This window comes from Perna viridis, chromosome 3 (genome assembly GCF_037379345.1).
Source record: "Perna viridis isolate PV_CMFRI_1.1 ecotype Kerala chromosome 3, ASM3737934v1, whole genome shotgun sequence".
In the NCBI taxonomy this organism is placed as follows: Eukaryota; Metazoa; Mollusca; class Bivalvia; order Mytilida; family Mytilidae; genus Perna; species Perna viridis.
The window spans coordinates 28,687,064-28,711,729 of NC_142447.1; the positions used below are offsets into that span (position 1 = coordinate 28,687,064).

General features: G+C 32.1%; 2 protein-coding genes across 3 annotated transcripts; both read right to left on the minus strand.

Moving 5' to 3' along the window:
* Positions 1–1,472: 1,472 nt before the first annotated feature.
* On the minus strand, positions 1,473–8,889 carry LOC148621736 (ficolin-2-like). 2 transcript variants are annotated; one of them, XM_088576420.1, is made up of 6 exons: positions 8,691–8,889; positions 8,164–8,250; positions 7,627–7,757; positions 7,312–7,408; positions 6,242–6,406; positions 1,473–2,494 (listed from the first exon to the last, which is right to left on the minus strand). In XM_088576420.1, the coding sequence occupies exons 1-6, from the start codon at positions 8,782–8,784 to the stop codon at positions 2,463–2,465; spliced, it is 606 nt and encodes a 201-aa protein (XP_088432546.1). In that variant the 5' UTR covers positions 8,785–8,889; the 3' UTR covers positions 1,473–2,462. The 2 variants fall into 2 exon arrangements, with proteins under 2 accessions (XP_088432546.1, XP_088432545.1); XM_088576419.1 differs by having other exon boundaries at positions 1,473–5,715; positions 8,691–8,883.
* A 4,245-nt stretch (positions 8,890–13,134) lies between these two features.
* LOC148621737 (m7GpppN-mRNA hydrolase-like) lies at positions 13,135–24,500 on the minus strand. The gene is made up of 9 exons (XM_088576417.1): positions 24,371–24,500; positions 22,104–22,255; positions 21,308–21,435; positions 20,540–20,638; positions 17,153–17,305; positions 16,013–16,122; positions 14,780–15,059; positions 14,436–14,499; positions 13,135–13,804 (listed from the first exon to the last, which is right to left on the minus strand). Exons 1-9 carry the CDS (start codon positions 24,439–24,441, stop codon positions 13,410–13,412), a joined length of 1,452 nt encoding a protein of 483 aa, XP_088432543.1. The 5' UTR covers positions 24,442–24,500; the 3' UTR covers positions 13,135–13,409.
* Positions 24,501–24,666: the final 166 nt, after the last annotated feature.

The following is a 24,666-nucleotide window of genomic DNA, read 5'->3' on the forward strand; positions in this document are numbered from 1 at the left end:
GAATTGATTGTCCAGTTGTTGCTTTTTGTGTTTTTTTGTTGTTGTTGTTGTTTGTTGTTTGTTGTTTTTGTTTGTTTTGTTTTTTTAATATATAATTGCCGTAGTCAATAAGGAATGAAAACAACATAATAAAGCAGAAACATACAGTCCTTACTCCACATACTTTATCCGTTTCACAGAAGACTTCAAATCTTTCTGTATCTTCCGGGTAGATTGTATAGATGCCATTTGTGCACATTATTCTGCTTAACTTGCACTACTTTTAGGTTCTGGGTGTAACTAAAAGACATGTACCATTTAGTGCACAAACAAATTTGTTCAGATCGCTAGTATTCATAAGCATGAGCATTACTTTTCAATCTAATCAAAGTACATAAGTTGTCTTTTAATTAAAACATTATGGTAAAATATTTGAACTTTAAAATTTAAATAAAGAGGAAAGGAAAACTATGACACGTTGAACAAGTCGAAATATAAAAAGTAGAAATATAAGTCGAAATATAAAAAATCGAAATTTCTAGTCGTCCTTCAACGCAGTAACTAAAATAGAACTTCGACATAATGGAAACATTGTTAAATGATTATTATCAATGGAGAGTTTCTTACAGATTTCACAATAAAGACCTAAACCTACAAAAAAAAAAACGTCAAAAAAGCGCTTCATGATTATGATGAAACGGCGCAAAGTTGTATTTGTGTGTTAGTTCTTTTTAGTAAATATTTATTGAAGATATTTAAGATATGATAATGCTTCTCAGTAAAGACTGAAGTGAAAGCTTAGATATATATTCCTTACCTGATTTGGATTTCGTGTATGTATCACCATCAGATGTAGACATGACTACTGCAAAAAACATACAAAGAACATGACTGACACACTGAATGCCATTGTTGCAGTCAATATCGACAATACTCAACAAAGGGTGAGATAAGTTCAATTGGTTTAGATGCAAATGAATCACATCATTCACATAACTTGAAGGTACGAACTCAGTTTGAACACTATGAAGGCCGTTTGTCTGTTATTGTGACAAAATTCAAGTGTGCAATTAAATGTCCGTGTGTCCGACACTTACATATGTCAAGAGATTACTAGTTCAAGTGCAGTGTTGTTTACGAGCTTATAAAATTTGGTCAACATGGTTCCATGTTTTTAGTGGAGTCCGAGTTGCTTATTTGCTTTTGTTACTTTGTATTTATGATTTTAGTTACTTTATGTTCTTTGTTGTTTATGTCTGTTTTCCATATCTAGTCTTTGTCCCTGGATTACATTCTTTTGATTACCGCTATAACATTGGTTCCCTTGATTACTCTTCCAATAACCCTTTTGAACTTCTTTTTTAACGTTTGGATTTGATATCTCATTAAATGTTATTGTCTTCACCCTCACTTTGTAACGTCTTTAGGAGAGAATAATGGCACTATATTTGTAATTATGATATTGTTGTGTTCTTGGTAAATATCAACTGATGTTAATTCGAAATTTTATTCAATCAACAATTTGTAACTTTTTTGAATACATAATAAAAGACAATTAGTGATGATGGGTCTATTAGAAATTTAGAACAACATTTAGTCGAAGAGAAAAAAAAGAAATGCAGCTTTGGTAGACTCGGTACTTATTTCCCTAGTTATTCAGTTATTTAGTTAAATAGGTAAAGGGCTTTGAGAGTCATCAAGTGTCTTTCCATGTATCAACTTAATGAAGAAATTAAGATACCTTTACACCATTCTATTTGTGATTCAATTTGCTGCCAAGAATGTTTATGGATGTTTGTTTTGTTTCAGTATTAGACTATATTAGTACGTCCTTAATAAAACAGCTCAGAATTTTATGACTCAATTGTTTTAACGTCTAAGCCATCCCGGAAGAACACAAATGAAGAAGCTTAACATGTAAAGATATTATAAAGTGGCACAATATTTGAGCTTTCGTGGAATGGTATAAAATTGAGGGCACATTTTTATTTAGCTAAATGCAAAAGTGTTCCCTACATCACCATAAATGACATACATAACAAATTTGTCATTGCCAGACCACTATATTGTATGTACACATTAATACAAAATAAACTTATATAAATCTTATATTTTCTGTTGAACAGTTTCGGGATTATTATGATGACTTTTGCCGTTTTCTACAGTGACAATGTATCAAGAACGCTAATAATGGGATCGTTTGTGTTCTCCTAAAAAAGACGCATATATTCGACTTTATAAGTATAAGATGTAAAAAATATCATATTTGGTAGCATTCGATAGATCTTTCTGGCATCATTAATGAAGGAAAAGCTATCTGTCCGAGAAAAATGAATGATATTATCTGTATCCTATAAATTTGTTCTCACACTGAAAGAAAACAAAACATACCAAAAACTGTAATACAAACATTTTGTCACATTGTTCAATCAAGATGACGACGTATCCAACATATCTACTCATTTCAGGCACTTAGTTTTCAGTTAAAAAATAAGATTTTGCAGAATTTCTTTACCTGCAATTAGAAACACTTCAAACTAGCTTTAAGAGATAATGAAAACATTTAGATAGTGTTTTTACTTTTAAATGAGACCAAGTAGTAAATATTTGAACTTCTCAAATAATACAAACTGCTCATTTATAGGATACACAAACTGTAAATGACACCCTCTTTGCATCAGTGGTGAATCCACGATAATGGCGTAAACTTTCACCTAAATATTCTCTTTAATCACAATCAAAACATAAATAAAAAGTCGAAATTTCAAGATTTAAGAATTGTATCTTTTTGTCAGTTTTTTCTGTTTCGTTTTCAAATATCATAGTTTTACCATGATTATATTTTGTGGTAACGTATGATTAATTTGATGTCTATATGATAAAAAATCTTTAAAGATTTATGTCAAAAGTTTAAATAGACTAATACATTTTCAGTATCATACTCATGAAGCATATACCCCAAAATAATCATCTGGAAATAAAAACGTTTCACATTACCCATAACGCAAAACTTTCAATAAAATATCCATATATTTTGTATGAGTCACCAGGTAAAAGTAATATCCATTTGAATACAAATAAAAACAAAAGTTGTGTGCTTCTGGGCTATTTTAAGCATGGCATGATCTTTTTTAATTTATCAAAAGCACCCCAAAAGTCAAATGTCAAGTTCAAAATATACCAAAAGCACAAGGCTTCTATTCTTGTTTATATTTACCTGAGCTATTCCTTTTCCATGCGCACGCGTACAATAAATATGGTAATTTTTAGTTAAAAATTGCATTAGTGCTAATGGGAAACTTTTTATCACATGATGATTTTTTCGATAAATAGTTTCAAAGTTTATATGATGTTAAAAATATATCTGCCAAAAACTTTTAAAAGTCTGACTATTATCTGAATATAATAGCATTAAAACCTACGATTTTTCAACACTGTATACTTCTATTCCCAATAATCGGTTAAAATCCCGACTTAAAAACATTATACATCGTTGTTTTTCCAAAAAAGATGGTACACCTAGATACAAATATATAGTTCTTGGTAGAGATTCCTCATACTTTGTAAGAAACAATTCCAAATCATCTTCCAAATATACAGTTGAAGATGTTTACAAAATGCTGGAATTTTTAATCGACAACATATTTGTCCAGTGTGGTGGACGCGTTTTTCAACAAACGGTCAGCATTCCAATGGGAACAAATTGTGCTCCTTTACTTGCTGAATGAGTAATCAAGGGAACCATGGTTATAGAGGTAATCAAAAGAATGTAATCCAGGGACAAAGACCAGACATGGAAAACAGACATATACAACAAAGAACATAAAGTAACTAAAATCATACATACACATTCCAATGGGAACAAATTGTGCTCCTTTACTTGCTGAATGAGTAATCAAGGGAACCATGGTTATAGAGGTAATCAAAAGAATGTAATCCAGGGACAAAGACCAGACATGGAAAACAGACATATACAACAAAGAACATAAAGTAACTAAAATCATACATACAAAGTAGCAAAAGTAAATGAGCAACTCGGACTCCACTAAAAACTGGGAGCATGGACCAGGTGCACCGGTAGGGTAAGCGTCCTCTGCTTTTCTAGAAACACCCGCCGAGTTGCTCATAAAAAGTCAAGTCCGGGGTAGACAAACGAGGAAAGGAAAACTATGACCCGTTGAATACATCATTTTTCATGGTGCTGATGGATATACCATAACGATCCACGAGTTCATGATGATGACCATAAAACTTCTGTAGTGATGACTTCAATCTTATAGCAACATAAACCTGTTCCAGAAGCCTATTTGTTTGAGTTCTAGCGCGATACAAAAAGTCTGCGTAGTTCGGCAAGCTCTGGCATAACGTATGAGTTGTGATATGAACACTCCATGCGCAGGTGCTGAAAGGATGTTGCCACAGATGAAAGTAAAGTTGACAATTCTGAATGAAAAGTCATCACGTTTGTCGTAAAGTTTGGTCAATAGTTTTCCTTTACCATCGATTTCTAAGGGTAGGTTAAGATATGAGGCTGACTTCACAGTGTCTGTAGTATCCTTTATCTTAGGTTTGTTGGGTAGATGCGATGTATCAAATCCCCGAAATTAGGTTTGTTTAAAGATAATACGTCATCTATATAGCGGAAACTGAGATTGAAGGATCTAGCCAAACGATATTCTTTCTTTCTGATCAGATCAGCTATAAAGTCAGTCTCATAAGAGTGAAGGAATAGGTCAGCAAGTAAAGGAGCACAATTTGTTCCCTTTGGAATGCTGACCGTTTGTTGAAAAACGCGTCCACCACACTGGACAAATATGTTGTCGATTAAAAATTCCAGCATTTTGTAAACATCTTCATCTGTATATTTGGAAGATGATTTGGAATTATTTCTTACAAAGTATGAGGAATCTCTACCAAGAACTATATATTTGTATCTGGAATTATTTCTTACAAGGGGCTGACCTATTTCTTCATTCTTATGAGGCTGACTTTATAGCTAATCTGATCAGAAAGAAAGAATATCGTTTGGCTAGATCCTTCAATCTCAGTTTTCGCTATATAGATGACGTATTATCTTTGAACAATCCTAATTTCGGGGATTTGATACATCGATCTACCAAAAAGAACTTGAGATAAAGGATACTACAGATTATTGTTTTTTATGACAAAACAATAGACGGTAACTCAAGTCGTATTGTTTTGTCTGCATGAATTCTGACAGCATATCTTATACCAACTATCAGAGGTCAGTATGGGTTGTACGATGGTTTAAATCAAAATCTTAAAAGTTTAATTTCCAGGAAGGTTCACACGTGCTATTATTGTTATGATCATAGACCTGCAATTGATATGTGTTGGTAAATTGTGTATGTCATTTTTGGTTTAAACCATAAGTATAAAAATGAAAAAATGAGACAGAACACCCACATACACACTTGTCCAATATTATCAATAACTCAGATTCATTTCACCAATTAATTTAAAATAATTTTGTTCTTCTCATCATCATTGTTGTTGCCTTCAAAGAGTAATTAAATCCTCTCCAGTGATACCAATTAACGCCATCAGCATGGGAAGCATGGACCCCTTTAAAGTACTGTCCATTTAAATTACTGTGATGGCAGTCTGCATACCACCAACCTCCCTTATACAACAGTGCACAGTTACTGCTCCTTTTGTCATTATCCCTGTCTTTCGTTGAGAACTTATTATTATTATGACGTTGCATACTGTCACCTACACATTATACATAAAAATAACTTTCACATTATATTACATATTTTTGTATCTTGAAATGAGTTACGCTGATTCAGTACAGTAATTATTTTTACGAATTATATAATTCTACCTTTTTTTACCCTTTCTACATGCGCGACAAGTAACTTTAAAAATTAAGGTATGTACAAAACCGATAGTTCTTGAAAACAACACGTATAAAATTTATATATTCATATGCAACCAATCAATCAATCCAATCACGCAAGTATATATTCATTGGTCAAAAATACTCTGTACTGTCTGATTGAATGAAACAGTTTCAGCTACTGATCGAACATTGATCATACGCATGTAAAGTTTAGAACAATGTCAACTAAAATAATATATTTCTAGAATAAGCACAATACAAATCATACTTTAACCCGCGTAAGAAGTGCAAGTAAATGAATAGCAGGTATAAATGCATCGGTAATTCATTTAAAGATACAATGTAATTTTAATACATTACAATATTTAGGAAAATTTGATAGTCCATTAATATTACCTGCATCCCCACTATAACCACTGACTTCAAGTTTATATCCACTGCTTTCTGGTCCTACTGGAAACTTTAAATACTTGGCATATTTGTAATTGTTATCAAAATCTGCCAGATCAACTCTAAGGGTGTAGGATCCTTGCGATGCTATTTGATTTATATGGTCGTTACCTAAAACAAGTTTTATAATAGCTTAAATTAAGAATGCTTTATATACAGTTATTAAACATGAGTTCTCATTACTTGCTATGAAATAGTGTTTATAACTGTGACCAGTACAATTCGGAATGATTTGTGAAAGAGTAATCAAGGGAACCAAGGTTCTGGTGGAAATCAAAAGAAAGTAATTACCGGACAAAGACCAAAACATGGAAAACTCAACAAAGAACATTAAGTAACTAAAATAATACATACAAGGTAACAAAAGCAAATGAGCAACTCGGATTCCACTAAATACTGGGAGTATGGTCAAGGTGCACCGATAGAGTGAAAACGTTTTTAGTTTTTTTTTTAAATTGTAAAATAGCTTTGCTTTTTATAGAATCTTATTCAGCAGAACTAAAAAAAGAACTTATAGCTACTGGTTCTTTTATCACTTTCTTGCAATAGATTTCCTGTATCACACATTAATATAATGTATATAATTATGTGCAATATTCTAGTCATATCGAACATCAAACAAAGACCTATTGTATATGACAAAGTCCGCATATAACATAAGCAAACCACAGGGAAGACGTGTCTGATCACAAGGAGTGAAGAGGTGTCAAAGATTCGAGGATCCCACACCGCTTAAATAGAGCTTGGGTGAATTCCCCCTCCAGGTAAAGAGACCAATATGAAGACTAACGGTCACTGAGCACGAAACTGTTGAAACAGTGTTGAGAAATTTATATGTGATTTTAAAATAGGCTGTGACAAGGGCATGGAACCTTATGCTCAAGTCGGACGGAAGATGATAAGTAAATAAGTATATATAGTTATCTATAAACGTCAAAAACATATATGTTACCTATGCTGAATAATACGCTTTCTACATGTATATGATTTTACTATTAGATTAAATATCATCTTACCTAACCAAAATTCTTCGCTCAGTGAACCGAAACCCTGCTTATATGCAGCCCAGTTTCTATAAAAATTCACTAATCCGTTCTGGCGGTGTTGAAATACCTACAAATTAAGATCTGAACGCTTTTCTTTTCTCATAATAATGTTAATGTGGTAAATCATTTCTAAATCTCTGTTGTGTACCAGATTGTATTTGTTATCGCATATACGCATATTTTTTTTTATATTTTTCTTTTGTTGGTATTTTTCTTTATGTTGTTATTATATGTTACGATATTCCTTCTTAAAATTATTTGTTGATACATCCCAACTAAACGTACGGTCCATCCACCACCATCTTTCTTCATCTCGCAGAAGACATCAAAACCATTTGTGTCGTCAGAATAGATCGTATAGATACCAGTCGGACAAAATATCTTATTCAACTCACCACAATCGGAAGGTTTGATAGCTGTACACAAAAGAAATTAAATAGTGTGTACAGTGACTTTTCACTTATACAAGATGTTACATTATATCAAAGCTTTATCATTACCATCGTCGAAATTTGCAATTTATATGATTGGTATTTTTGTATTACGCATCCATTTATCGCATATTATAATGGAAAAATAAAAATTTATTTTAACATTTGTTTTTAATTCATCTATGTTTTTACTCTGGCTACATGTTTCCGTAAGAATAATTGCATGTGAATTCAAACGTACCGGCTTTCATGCAATTCAATCATAACATATTCAGTTATATAAATGATCGTGTTCAAAGGTCACCCAACTATATCTCCATACCTCGAACAAAAAAGTTCATATTAAAATGAATGGAATTGTGTGTATGATATTTAGAGGAATAAGACATACTTGTACAACCTGCATTACTCAATTGTTGATTTTTGCTAAATAGAAGATTGAAGATTCTGTCAGCAACTTTACCATAAAAAGTGACACCTGTTAAGTGAAAAAAATAATTATAACAAACAAAAAGGTACCTGACAGTTCAAAACATCATAATGAAACTTATCTTTTTTTGTAAATAAGGTGCTTGTAGAGAATAAAGCTGCAAATGATTGTCGATACTTGACCAAACTGGCTTCTTCAAACTGACCAAAGGGCACAACATAATACACCTACATCTTATAATATCTTCAATGTATCACTGTAATGAGGCAGAACATGATAAAACCCACATTTTACAGACATGCGATATCAGATATTGAGACCACAAATATCACCAATAACAATACAGGAAATGTTATATGGAACAGTGGATGCCTTACAGATTACCAAGATAAAAGGATGCAAAACATCCAAGTGTGAATGAGAACGACAAAAAGAAGAAGATTTGAAAAAAGAAGGAGCTAGAAAGATAACTTTTGATTAGTTCTTACCAGAATCGGAACCAATGGATTTTCCCGACGAAAACACTCCTCCATGAAAAACTAAAAGAACGAGGAGAACATAAACTGATAAACAAGCATTCATTTCTGCGGGAAACCTTGTGAAAAACTTTGCAGTAAAAATGAACCAAATGATTGGCTGATTCAGATCAGGAGCAAAAGAAAATGTCGAAATTTACATCTATCTTGAGATACGGAAATGAACATGTAAGTTGCGTACAAATGGCCTTCAAATTATTGTATTACGTAAAATGTACTGCGTATTACACACTATACAAACTTTTCAAATACAACACTTTCAAAAAACTATTTGGGTCATTTTAACACAAACTGTCAAACTTTAATTGCAATAAAAAAAAAGTCAGCACTGCAAAAACAAGAACATAACAGAATGATGCATATTCTTAACACGAAGCACTAGATAAGGAAGTAAAAATAGTGGAGCAGGAATTACTAGAGAGAATATGACAACTTACTTGCTACGAAAGCAGAAAGTGCTACATACATGTATAACATGTCTTTATACTGACTGTATAAAGATCCTATATGACATCGCAAACACCTTAAATAGACGCAAAACATGCAAGTCTAAAACAGTCAAAGGCAACAATGGAAAGGACCTTACCAAGCTAAATGAACAGATAGAATGAGCACTTCATTAGCGTCTTGAATAGACCAGAACCAGAACAGCCGGGTACAACTAGGGTAGATCTAAACATAAATTAAAAAGAAATATGAGATCAAGAAAGCCTTAAAGTCACTTAAGTATGGTAAAGCAGCTAGAGTGGACGGACTACCACCAGAGGCTTTGAAACATGGAGAAGAGATCTGCAAATATTTGTCCAAATCGCTAGATAAAATTTGGGAGGCTGACAAAATACCTACAGAATGGAATAAAGGGCTACTTGTCAAACTGCCTAAAAGGGAGACTTAAGCTGTTATAAATATTCTGACAGTAGCTGGTAAAATCCTGTGTAGTGATACTGAACAGGATGAAAGATACTGTGGACAAAGCTCTGCGTGATGAACAGGCAGGCTTCATATCCAATAGAAGTTGCACTGCCCAAATTGCAACTCTCAGAATAATCGTGGAGCAATCAGTTGAATGGCAATCATCGTTGTATACATAAAATTTATAGACTTTGAAAGCCTTTGACAGTGATGGAATGTGGCATCTGCTAAAACACAGTGGAATACCATCTAAGAAAGTACATACAACCAAGACCCTGTACAAAACTTTATCAGTGCAAGTGATACATGAAACAACTCTCACTGGCCCCTTTCAGGTAAAAAATGGAGTGAAACAAGGCTGCTTACTCTCACCTCCACTTTTCTTAATATTGATTGTTAACATTACCCAAAAGGCATTTGACAAGCCCGAAAACAATGGATATTGGCTAGAATACCTTGAATATGCGGATTACCTCTCCCTACAGTCAAACCAGATAAAGGCCATCAGAGAAACGTCCAAACGAGTGAATGAGACCTGAAAAAAATGGGGCTTTAAATCAACAAGATAACAAAAAATTATGAAAGTTAAAACTAAAAAAGGAGGATGAGTCGCAAAACCTAGAGAGGCATTAGATTGGAATCCACGATGACAGAAAACAAAGGCGACCTTTGCACAGCTACACGAATGAAAGAGCTAGAAAATATCGGAAAGACCTGGAATGAGGCAAATTAAAAGAACAACCAAAAATAAAGTGAGTTGGAGAACAGTCCTATGCTCCACACAGAACAGGAATGTGTACTAGTTCAAAATGTATCTACTTTATTGTAATTTTGTTTGTTGTGATGGACTGACTGAATAGTTGAAAGTCATTTATTATGGTAGCCTTGGTAGGTTTTTCGGAACATAAATAGCGTCGGGCTAAAAAAAAATAGAGAAACATGTTCTTTCCGAATGACTTTTGAATAGTCCTTAGTTTCAAACTTTGATCGGAATTAAAACCCATCCTTCTTTGTAATTACACTGACTGAAATAAAAAGTACCACCGTTTGCAATTGGTCTCAGTCTATATAATTCTGCAGAAAATTAAATTTTCCAAGACCAATAAAATCAAAAAAATCCACGGAAACGGTAAATTTAAATAAGAACTTCGAAAATCAAGAGATTGAGAACAATGAAAGAAACAGAAGCCGAAACAAAAAACACACTTTAACACTAGGAGTAAATTCATAAAAAAAACTGGGAGTAAAGACCTGCTATGTACATGTAAACGTCTTCTGCCTAAAACACCTACCGAGTCGCTCATCATTTGCAGTGAATGGCCTTTTAAAAATATTGTTTAATTTCGCAAACTTGACACCTCTCTTTGGATCGTGATTAGACCTACACATAGAATAGGTCTGTGAGACAATTCAAGTCATCATATAGTAGATATCAAAATAAAACTTGAATCAAAAGTCAAATTCTTTAGACAGTAAATTGCTCTGCAGGCATATCTTTATTCGACTTCAAGTTAATTCATTGATAGTTTAACGCTTTTTATCAGATATTTCAAGCATATCAAGACGAGAACGTTTACCCTATCACAGACACCCTGCTCTATACTAGTCCGACAAGGTGAATCGTAAAATTGTGTCTGCTAGCTGACAGAAGCAACCGCCCGCTAAAAGGCATGTCACCACTTTGGACACATTATTCCGACTGTAAACAAAACAGTCCTCACTATATCACCTAAATACCGCGGGCTGGAGGAGAAGCAATGACTTCCTTTTTAAAAGTCTTTGTTGGAATTTGGCCGGGATCAAACACACGTCTTTCTGCATTAGAGGCGAGCACATATCGGATGACCACAACTACAGCTTGATTCTATTATACAACATTTTTTTTCATAGTTTTTAAAAGTTCAGCTGAACTCAATATCTAAGACATTCCTTCATAAAATGGTTTCATTCATAGCTTTAAAACCTATGATTTTTCAACACTGTATACTTCTATTCCACATACTCAGTTAACATCCCGACTTAAAAACATTATACATCGTTGTTTTTCCAAAAAGATGGTACAACTAGATACAAATATATAGTTCTTGGTAGAGATTCCCCATACTTTGTAAGAAATAATTCCAAATCATCTTCCAAATATACAGAAGAAGATGATTACAAAATGCTGGAATTTTTAATCGACAGCATATTTGTCCAGTGTGGTGGACGCGTTTTTCAACAAACGGTCGGCATTCCAATGGGAACAAATTGTGCTCCTTTACTTGCTGACCTATTCCTTCACTCTTATGAGGCTGACTTTATAGCTGATCTGATCCGAAAGAAATATCATTTAGCTAGATCCTTTAATCTCAGTTTCCGCTATATAGATGACGTATTATCTTTAAACAATCCTATCGCATCTACCCAAAAGAAATTGAGATAAAGGATACTACAGACACTGTGAAGTCAGTCTCATATCTTGACCTACATTTAGAAATCAATGATAAAGGAAAACTATTGACCAAACTTTACGACAAACTTGATGACTTTTCATTCAAAATTGTCAACTTTCCTTTCATGTGGCAATATCCCTTCAGCACCTGAGTATGGAGTTTTCATATCACAACTCATACGTTATGCCAGAGCTTGCCGAGACTACACACTTTTTGTATCACGCTAAAATTCTAAAAAATAGGCTTTTGGAGCAGGGTTATGCTGCTACAAGATTGAAGTCATCACTACAAAAGTTTCATGGCCGTCATCATCAATATGTAGATCAGTATGGTGTATCCATCTGAGCCATGAAAACTGATTTGTTCAATGTGTTATAGTTATAGACTGGACTTTTTATGAGCAACTTGGCCGATATTTCTAGAAAAGCAGAGGACGCTTACCCTACCTGTGCACCTGGTCCATACTGGTCAAAAACAAGATTTGTAGTCTGAAATTCATCATGTTCATAAAGTCATGGTCCTCATTGTATTTTGCAATGCAAACTAGCATTAATTTTCTTTTAAAAAGTGCAATTTCTTTAAATTTAAATGAACTGAGATATTTTATGCCATGATCCAGCTTAAAAAACATAAAATATTAAAGTTTTCATTCAAATCTGGCAATTTGTCACAAATTATTGCCAGCTTACACTGCACTAGTTATAGCTACAGCATTTCCAAACAAAAATCTGTCCTGGTAAATCTGTACATTTATTTTCCAATTTGATGTTTTGCTTTTGTTGTTAGCAAAATATAGCTGTAGTAACATGTTTTGTGAAGGAAGAAAACATGAATATATATAGAATACTGTATAAAGAAGTTTTAAGCAAAGTTTTCACGAAGATAATAATTGCAGTCTTAACATCTTGACTAAAATGATCTTAACAATTAATGTCCTAAATTTTGAATTTAGCAGAACCTTAAAAATGTGCAATCAAATGGTTATTTGTATGAAAGTAGCTGAGGACATGATGTTAGAAAGCTAAATTAACTTGAAGTATAGAAAATTCAGCTTGGTCTTCAGAATTTTATTTCTTTTAGCACTACATTTACAGATTCTATTTTCTTAAAACTCCTCTTACACACCAGCAGCTATTCTCCACTACATAGTATTTGAAACTAAGACTGTTTGGCAGCACCAACCATTCAACTTCCCAGAAAATAAATATCTTTCCACTTACAAACAAGATGGCATTTTAAGTGCATATTCAAAGCTTTCCTACTGACACAGACCATTAAATGGAATGCGGATTCACCATCCAATGATTTAATAACACCTTTACGGTAGTCATGCTAAACAAGACATCACAGCATCTATGTCAAGTCTGAAGTTAAGCCAAGTCTCTGAACCAAGACCATCAGGGTCAGTAATTGGAACAAATTTCTTATCTTGAATATAAGGCTTGTAAAAAATTGATTTATTCTTTTCCATTTGATTTGATTTCATCCTGGGACTGTTGTGTGGATGTCTTTGTCTGTCTTGTAACGGATTTCCTGTCTTTTCATACAATTGTTTATTGTAAGGTGGTCTGTTTTGGTTCATTCTGTCATATCTTTTTCCATATTCAGGCAGGTCTTTGTTTGATCTTGGAGAATATTCATGAGATTCTGTTAGATTTTCTCCAGTGCCCATGAGTCTGCTTAGATAATCTGGTCTGTCCTGTCTGTCTTTAGTTTTTTTACCTGTCAAAACATTTCAATGAAAGAACTTTAAAGTGAGCACTAAGAAATTCAATCCATTCCAAGTTGTTTTTTTTATGTTTTTACTGCTTTATCTAAATTTGAAGGAATTTGACAAAAATGAAGGTGCTATTCAGGGGACAGGTCTATATCCATTACTTCTATCATTTATTTTCGTTCCCTCTGAAAAAATGTTCCAACCCTTCGATAGATTTATATGTAAATCAATCCAATCAAAAGCTTTCATTGCTATGAACACTTCAACCAAATTTGTTGGGATTTGACAAAGTTCTTTTGGTGAACTAATGTGTATAAGGAGGCTGGATTTAGTACATCAGTCTGTTACTGAGGCAGGAAATGACAGGTATATCTAAGTGCAGGAGATTTTCTTCATAAGCAATTTATCAAATCTTGAATTTCTAATATTCTAAACAAATAGGGGTATTGTATAAAGTGTATTTTTTGTGGTGCTATTTTTCTTTATTTGTATTTTTCATATGGTATCATGTCCAACATATACACAAAAATATCAGCAAAAAATATTGAGGCATCAATAAAAGACAATTGAGATACATCAAAACCACAGTACATAACCTGGAAGTGAAAACAGGAAATGATTGACAAGTAAGCTTACCTTGATCATCAAACTGGCTGACCAGACTTCTTCTTGGAGTTCCTGATATTGTACCATCCCTGTTCTGAAAGAGTAAATAAAGTTGTAAAAGTCTAAGCTGGAAACTGATTGAAAAGGTAAATATCAAGACTTTTTGTTCCTCCACTTACCAGTATTTTGTCTATAATTTATTCAGTTACTGTTTTCAAACACATTTCATAGAAAGGGTACATAGAATATGATGTATATTTTTTTAATTACACTACTGATTAGTTGATACACTCAAAAATTAATTTAGGTTATTTTGAAACCATATACTTGGAAAGAAAGGAAATGCAAATTGAATTAATTATGAAAATAGGAACCAGAATTTTATGTTGTTTTTGCTGCACAGGGGAACTCTGAGATCTTGACTTTTGGTAGGGGTCTTTCCTGGGTGAAACAGATCTTGTTCTGTTCTGTTGATTTTCTTTAAAGGGGAATAAATCTTGGAATTCCTGTTGACATTGTTGAGCAAAGTGTTGTTGAAGCTTTTGTTTCTTATTTTCACGGTCCCAATACTTGATGGTTTTCTGTTTACCACCAGGTATGTCAGAATCACTGTCTTGAGGATATAGTCTATTTTTTAACCACTTTCTAATATTTCTGTCAACAAAAAAATACAGCTTATTATTCTTTTATTAGTTGATTTATATAAGTATACAACTTTCTGACATTATTACAAAGATTAGTGTAAAAACAAGACATTCTTGGACAGTGTTACACAAGATATCTGTGAACCAATGCCCACTAGTGATACCCCAAAAACCCCAACTTTAGAGTATGGTCAAAATATCAACCCAGTCAGCAAACGGGAAATTCTTGTTGTTAGTCTCAAATTGAATTACACAATATAGCACACTTGTGTCAAAAAAACAAGTGTTTGTGACAAGTAAATACCAAGAAAAATGTTACAAAAAAAGTATGATGGACAGATGGGGATACAATAATACCCTCTACACATGTATCAAAAATACTCATATGTACCATACATATAATAAAAAACAATTGTACATTGACATTTACATGATCTTAGAAGGAGATGTTTGAGAAAATTAAAATAATTGCAGTCAATCTGAATTGTAGATTTATTTTGATTCTAATAGGACTAGTTTCCTCATATTTTTGAATAGACACAGCCTATGTGTTGCACGAAATGTTGGTCATATGTTTATCCCCTTTGTGGTCTAAAGAGTTTTGAAACATGTCATACTAGAATGGACAATATACCCTATATGTTTGTGTATTAGTCTCTTTTTGAGTTTTGTATACAGCCTGTCATTTGCATTGCATTATTTTCATGAATTCTGTGATCAGTAAATACACGGATTTATTCACACTTACATGTAAGTGAACATATGATAACTTTCAACATAATGAAAATTTAGAAACTTGGAAAAATGTCTGAAAACCATATATGTGTATAGCAAAAATATGTATATGTAGGTGAGAAAATTAGTACAATTACAGTGTTTACCTAGCAATTTCTTCTGACAAAAATATAATTGTAATTTCACCAGTGTACACTGATACTGATAACCTGCATACTCTCTACTTACTTGACAAAAGGAATAACCATGAAAAAATTGTTTGGTGTCATGTTTAACATTTTAGGTGTCAAGTCTCTTTTGTGTGCTGGTAAAGCCTCAATAGGGAACCATTGTAAACTCTACAACAGAATGTCAGGTGTATTAAAGAATATACTATAAAAAAAAGTATTGTCATACACATGTATATGTGTTAAGAAACAATCTTGATCACATCTGATAGATTGTTTACCAACCTAAACTGTGCTTATAAACTTTAAACATCAACTACCGGTCAGTCTAAAAATAGAACATACCAGTATTAAACACTATTCAATCCAATGATTAACAGTATTAGTTTAATTTCACTATTGGTATCTATTCAAATATTAAAAGTAACCTGCCTGTAAAAGTTATTTCATTTAAGTATTTATCCAAATACTGTTACATTATTTTGTTTTAATGAAACCAATCTCAGTGGCACCTCCATCATCAGTTCAATGTTGGTTGCATATGTTTTTAAGTCATATCCTTTTGTGTAGAAAGGATTTATGCATACTTAGATGGATCGTCAGATTCATTTTTTATCACAATTCAGACAGTGATAGTGTAATCTAATGTACATATGGCTTATTTTTTTGGTGTCAGTTTTTGTAAATGGTATTTTAATATGGGATAGTTTATACTCTACTTTCTGTTTGAGTAATCAAGAAAAAAATTGACAAAAGGAAAAGGTTTTAACTTGAAAAATTAAGGACTTATCATACTTGATGCATTATTTTTTTGTGTATGGTTTAGCAAATATAAATGAAGATTGCCTTGACAGTAACATATTTCTTTTAAAACATTTCAAAAAGAAAATTAACTGCCTAAAAATCTTGATTGGATTCCAAGCCTAGATGTGAACTTTGTATGTAAAAATAGGTTAACAGTTAACTAGTACATTGTCTAAAATAGTGCCTACCTACCTATCCTCTTTGTGCCCAGTGGTGCATAAGGCTGAATTCATTTATTTATTTATCTTTTTTTTTTAATTTTGTTTTTTGGCTAAAATAGTCTTATCATTATCAATCAATTGAATGATAAGATGGATTGCACACTTGAACTTAATTTTGCCTTTTGTACAGAAGATAATGATAAGCAAAGTACAGTATCCAAAACTTAAAAACTCACTTTTATCTCTTTTCTTGTCTTTGGTTTGAATTTAGTATCCAGAGGAACTCCAGGTACTATATATAGTCTTGTGAGCTGATCATTAAAATAATTTTCCATGTAGTCAGTCTTGTCTATCAAGTTACTGATGTCAAATCCAGTTTCTTCCATGACCTAAGAAAAAACAAAAAAAAAACATTCATATTTCTGAAATACCGGTATTACATAAATCAATGACGGCAAAGTATAACACATACAAATCGACCTGATTTGATGTGACCAATCACAGGTTCAATAAAGGGAAAAAAATATGGCTATTTTTGTCAGCTAGCAGTTATTATACATGTATGTTATGAATTCTAATCAATTTAAACAAAATGATACAATGGACTAAAGAAAATGCGTAGCAGATTATTTTCAAGTTTGCACCAAGGGCACTGAAAAGACCAAAAAATTATAACAGTCATTCCTTATAATTTAATTCTAGTATCAAAATTTAAGGAAAAAAGGTTGACAACAACACAGTCACATTACAAAATTTGGTCTATAAGATGATGGAGAAATGTTTTTATCCAATTAGAAAGCATGTAACATCTGAAATTAAATCATTAGTTCATAATTCAGCAAACAGGAAGGTCAAAGATAAAAACATGCACATGTACACTACTGTCAACACAAATTTTAATTTCTCCACTCTCCACAGTGGAGATATTTTGTGTGGAGTCACAGTGTCTCCATTTTCCACAGTCACCATCTCAAAAATTGTCCGTAAGTAACTTCTCCTGTCTTCATACCAAGGTATATTTAATGGACCTAGCAGTTTAATAACATTTTAGTAAAGGACAAAAAAATATTGACAACTATTGAAATGGGGAAAGTTTATCCCTGTTTTTACAGAAATTAAAATTTTGGTTGACAGTAGCATACACATGTAGTACCCATAAAGTATTAATAAAAAGCTTTGCAGGGTGCAGCTTGATAAGACCAGGGTTTGAACCCTGAACAGTAGGGGCTAGTATGGACATACCATGCAAGTTTGAAACAGCTCAGAATTTAGATTGCAATTAAGTACCAGTCCATATAAAATTCAGACACTGCCAATGGTAAATTGATTTATGGTGAAGAAAAAGCCACCAAATAAACAATGCTTTTTCAATCTACATATGCTAAACTTTCATATAACGATAACCTTTTCTGCATTCAGATCTGCACTTTTTAGAACATTTAACATTCATTGCCCACTAAAATCAACAAAATGTAGCCAAATGAAGAATGAAAACTCTTGCAAAATGCAAATTCCATGTACAATCTATAATTTTTTTTTCTTAAAAGTGCAACAACCAAATGAAAAACTAAAACTGGTTATGTGATCAGTAACTGTCTCTGAACAAGAAGAAAAATTGAATTTGATGGTCTTTTGACACTCATGAATCACCTTCTGTCTGATTTTTAGAAAGACTGCTACATAATTATTTGACCAGAATTGAAGAAGCACCTCATTCCTCAATAAGTACAATCCCAAAAAACCAACTAAAGCCTTTTGTTGTAGAATGACACATGTTGGTACAATTTAAAAGAGATCCATTTCCATTTACTTAATTTATTGTCCAGACAACATGAAAATGCTTGTTTCTGTCCCCTCATTCCTTAACAATCACAACCCCAAAATTTCATCTAAGTCTTTATTTGGAGGAACGGCACATTGTGGTACAATATTAATCCATTCAATTATAGTCAAGTTAGTATCCAGATATCAGTTAAATGCTTGATTTGGGCCTTTTATCAACCTTTAATCCTAAACAGTTCAAGACACAGCAACCAAAATCAATCACAGTCTTCTCTTTGTGGTATGATGCCTTATGGTACAATTTCAAAGAGATAAATTAACATTTACTCAATTTATTGTCAAGACTTCATAAAAATGTTTGTTTCTGTACCCTTTTTGGTCCTTAATTCCTAAACAGTTCAAGTCACAACCCTAAATCAATCCATCACTTTCTTTAGTGGTATGGCCCCTTGTCGTACAATTTCATAAAGATACATAGACTCATACTCAAGTTGTTAAATAGTATTCCACGTAAGAATCATGCAAAATGTGATTCATGGTTGGAAAGCATATATATTTTTATTTTTGATATTTTGTTTGAAATGTCATTGTTAACTTAAAGTTACATGTTTTTTATATAACCCATGTTCATAGGAGATAAAAATTATATAGAATGAACTGTAGAGTTCTAAATTAAGGGAGATAACTCTGTAAATGACACTCAAATACATCAGAATCTATTGGATTTTCAATGTTGATTATCTCCCAGGAGCAGGCAGATTAGAATGAATAACAACACATTTCATAGTATAGACCCATAAAACAACTTAATTACAAAAATAAAAATATGTAGCCTTTTTTTAGGTGTATCACATTTTTCAGATTTTGCATGATTACAAAGACAGCTACTTAAATGGACATGAAATGTCTACACACAATGGAAAACAATATGATACCATTTTCAACATTAATTTTTTTTGCACTTGTATAAAAGGCATAGAACTCAGCGTTGTACTGTTGTAAACAAAGAATATCCAAAGACAGTCGATTTTTATAAGTAGATGATATCCCAATTTAACTTATTTCATTTTACGAAAAAGAAAATGAAAAATGGAATATGTCATGGCATTTTCTTTTTAGGATTTATAGACAGAAGTACGTGTAGCAAAAGGGAGCACAAATGACATAAAATACTTGAACAAAACAAGAAACACTAAATAACAAAAAGAGTACAAAGAGGAAAACAAACAGAATGATTCTCACTTAAAATAGTGATGCACATTAACATTCAGAGCTAAATTGTGATGCACCTTAACATTCAGTTAAAATAGTGATGCACATTAACATTCAGTTAAAAAAAGTGATGCATATCAACATTTAGAGTTAAAATAGTGATGCACATTATAATTCAGAGCTGTACCTAATTAATTATTGATGTTTTATCCATAACTAACTTTTGCAGGATATATATAGGTATTAATATTTCATTACATTTTGTTCTGTATAAGTGTCTTTTTCAATACAAAAATATATTGCAAATTTAAAAATGCTGTATATGTGTATCAAGGAGTAACCTAAATAAAAAAAACTGCATTTTAGATTTAAATTTACCTATATTTTATGTTACAAAGTTTAAAAAAAATCAATGATCTGTTCTCCAGTTATCAACTTGAAACCAACAGGGGAAAAACAAGAAAGCTTTCAGAGGATTTCACCTAATACCTAGCTACTTTGTGTGGTGGGGTATAATTACATTTATATTCTAAAATTGGCATTTTGATTATTTTTACATCCCCATCAGACTACATGATAAGATTTTACATTTTTTTACCACAATAAGAACATAACATTACAATACATACCTCCCTGATGGCACAGTCATAAGGTTCTTCATTTTCATTGACTTTACCTTTTGGGAACCCCCAGGATGATTTGGTCCAGAATCCCTGTGCTAACAGCAACTGTCAATACACATATACATGAAAAAACACCAAAATATTAAAGCAAATAATTATAGAAGTCAAACTACAGGTAGGTGTATCATTAATTACTGGTGACAATATAATTGATATCTACATGTACATGTACTGTAATTCAATGTAGTGGTCTTATTTTTTAATTTGAAGTTTATAATTTTCTCTCTAGACAGAAATAAATACCAACAATTGTTTTTTATCAATATTTATATATTTCTATAAGTTACAAGTATAATAGATTAAAATTTGTGAGTTAGTTCTATTAATTTCATTTAGTTCTTTGAGATTATTTTGATTTCACTGTTGATCAGGTAAATTTGTTCATTTTTCATTTTACATGTATACATGGATATTCATGGAGATTTATTGGAGTTTATTTTGTAAAGGTGTAGGTAATCTGCAAGGTTTTTAATATGTCTTACCTGGAAAATTTTGACAAATAAAGTATTCCAGTCTTAGTAGGTTGTTTTAAGTAATTAAGATTAAATTAAGAGATATACAATTGCATGATAGTGGGAAGAGAAAAAAAAAATTAAATCATACTATGAAGAATTATTAGCATGTCAGACTGACTATCAACCTTATATGTATGAGCATGATTATGCATAAATCAACCTTAAATGTACGAGCATGATATGCATAAATCAACCTTACATGTTTCAAGTCTGTATCAAGAATGATGGCACCATATGTAGGAACACTCATCTTGTATGATTTCCAGTTGGCTAAGATCTTGTCTACTTCTCCAGCATGTCCACTCAAGAAAGGACAATGTTTGAAAAGTACATGGAGTTAAGGCATTTTAAAAATCATAAAACTTAATCTACCAGTAACTAGAAATACAATGAGAAAGCTCACAAAGGAAATGTCCTTGACTTCCATTATGTTAAAATGATGAAAGCAAATATAGTTGTACTAAATCAAACCAAAACACAATAGTAATATCTAACACTGAAACTCTACATGTACATGTATGCAGTTTTTATTTTTCTTATTGTCAACATCATTCCAAGAAAGACATGCACTAAAAATAGGAACTCCTACAACTCAAATATAATTATTTCAGAGTTTTTACCCCATGTACCAGTTATGAAGCCTAAGAAAATTACAAATCAGGAAAAGTGTGCAAATAAATTTGAATTTAGCAGAATATCTACCCATTTAGATTTTCAAAAATAACTGTAAAATAAACTACCACCCACTCATAGCCACACTGTAAGCCTTCAATGAATTTCAAGTTTAAGTACATGTAAACCCGCTACATTTTTTTGTACATGAACATGTACATGTACATTGTACCTGATGGATTTTAATTTTCTTAAAAACTGCACTTCAGTTCTTGTTCTTATCAAGCTGATTAATGTAATTTTTTCATTTCAATTTTATTCTCAATAAAATTCTAATTTTTTACCACATGTATCTACATGCATCTAATTGAATGAAAGGATATCTTGAGCTGAGAAGTCCTTGATTCCACATGTTTTTAGTTCTGTGTTTTCTGCACAATAAAAGTCCAGGTAAAACCAATGAGCCAATTCAATCTGGAAGAATATTCTAATCAGATCCTGTCTTTCTTCCTCTGGTATGTTTATAATGAAACGACTGAAAGAATAAAATAATCACACAGAATATTAATAATCAATTCAATAAATGTGATACATCAACATTGTACATTTATTGCTTCTTAGCAGGCAATTGTTAATATATTTCTCTGGATCGAAAGTTTAAGATTTGCACCTGTAATAAGAAACTCAAAATAAAATAATCTGTGCTTTTATTCCCTATTTTATGAATATCAATCAGTATCCAGAATATTATTTCATGGCCATTGGGATGTTTTATGCACAGTTTTTGTTATTCAGAATATATTTATAATTTAATGGTTAAGTATCATCCTGAAAATATTTACTTACATGTACATTTTTGTACATGTATATGTATAACATATATAAAAAAAAAAGTAAATAATTCCTAGGATATTATTTACATGTAACATGTTTAACATTGAAATTTTACAAAGTACACATATAACTTTAGATAGCAAAACACTATAAGCATATTTATACATTTATCGATGTTGGTTTTAAGTACTGCTTCAATTAAAACCAAATTGATTTTTTTTACACTTTGAAAATATTCCTTACTTTAATAATTATGAAAAATTGTTCACACCCATTAAATTATGGCAACAGTACAAAAATGTACGTCAGCATATCCAACTTAATCTATTAATAGTACACATAAACACTGCTATTTTTAATTCTCTTCACATGACTTATTTTTTCCAGTATAAATTCTGGATTTTATTTAGTATTAAAGTATGAAATAATATTCTGAGTACAATTAGGTATACCTTTAGTATTTCATAATATGGTGAATATACATTGTATCATGATCATTAATCAAGTGGGGAAATAATAAGGTGTGGACAGTTTTTCAGAATAAAAAAAAAATCCTGCAAAAAAAAAATGTGAAATACTATCCACTAAATGAGGTTTCATCTGAATAGTTTAATATCTTGTAATTGCAACGGGAAACACTTGCCCCAGAGACAGGTTAAACCACTTAACATGGATTTAGTGAGAATAATTGAATACATTCCAGATACATATGCATGCATGATACATTGTATCTTTAGAAAAGTAGGTAGAGGGTATGCAGTAAGTTTTAACATAATACCACTGGTCAGAGAATAGATTTTGCCATATACATCAGTCTTCGCAGTTAACTTTTTCAGACAGAAGTTATTCGGACTTCCAAAGTTACAAATATTGGAAGTCCAAATGATTTTTCAGTGGCCCGATAAAAATTTCCTATATCATTTGAATCTATGTCTAGTAATAAGACTATCCTGTCATAATGAAATTACATAACAAACAAACGCACATTTGATTCAGAAGAGTAATTAAGGGAACCAAGGTTATAGCGGTAGTCAAAAGAATGTAATCCAGGGACAAAGACCAGACTTGGAAAACAGACATACACAACCAAGAACATAAAGTAACTAAAATTATACGTACAAAGTAACAAAAGCAAATGAGCAACTCGGACTCCACTAAAAACTGAGAGCATGGACCAGGTGCACCGGTAGTAGTATACAAAGTGTACTTTCAGACTATTTAAATATGTCTAAGAACCCAAAAATAAACAGAACACTGCAACACCCCAAAATTTTTAGAAGTCCATTGGGCTTCCCAACAACATAATTTCAGAGGCCGGGGCCCCTGGCTAAATTCGAAGGCTGATTCATGTATGTTTTCAAAAGGGAAGCAATTCTACCTTATCTGCTCACCAAATTTTTTTTCCTGGATGAAAATCATTGCACAAGCTCATTTTTAGAGCAAAATATCAGGAATCTGTTGGATGTTTTCTTCCTAATTTTTTTACATGAACTCGTTTCACAGGAGAGGATGAGAAATTGGTTGGTAAGAACTTTTTCTTGACCAGGACATGTGATGACATGTACAGATGTACTGAGGCCAGTGAGGGTAATCAATGGAACCAAAATTCCAGCAGAAAACAAAAGAATGTAATCAAGGCACAAAAACCAGACAAGGAAAACAGACACACACAAAGAACTAAAAATGTTTTTTTTTCTCATTTCTGTTGATCCATAAGTTAAGTGTTAATAAAACAAGTGCATGTCTATGATCTGAACAATACAAAATGATATTTACTGTATCCCTATTACACTACTATTCGGGTAATAATAATAACCTGCACAAATCATTCAATACATATTCAGGGATTTGGTATGCAGAGAATGTAACAGTGTTTTGATTTTCCATTTCATTGATGCTTTAAAAATATAACAATATCCGGAAGTTGTCCTATTTCTAGAATGAAGAGTTCATTTCGTTTTGAATTGACTGGTCGTTTATATTACGACATAACGGATTTGAAATATCATATACTGTGTATTTGGATTTCAAATTTTATTTTAAATAAATCATAACAATACACAGCATTTCATAAATAATAATCATTATTATGGTACACTTTCAGTCATACGT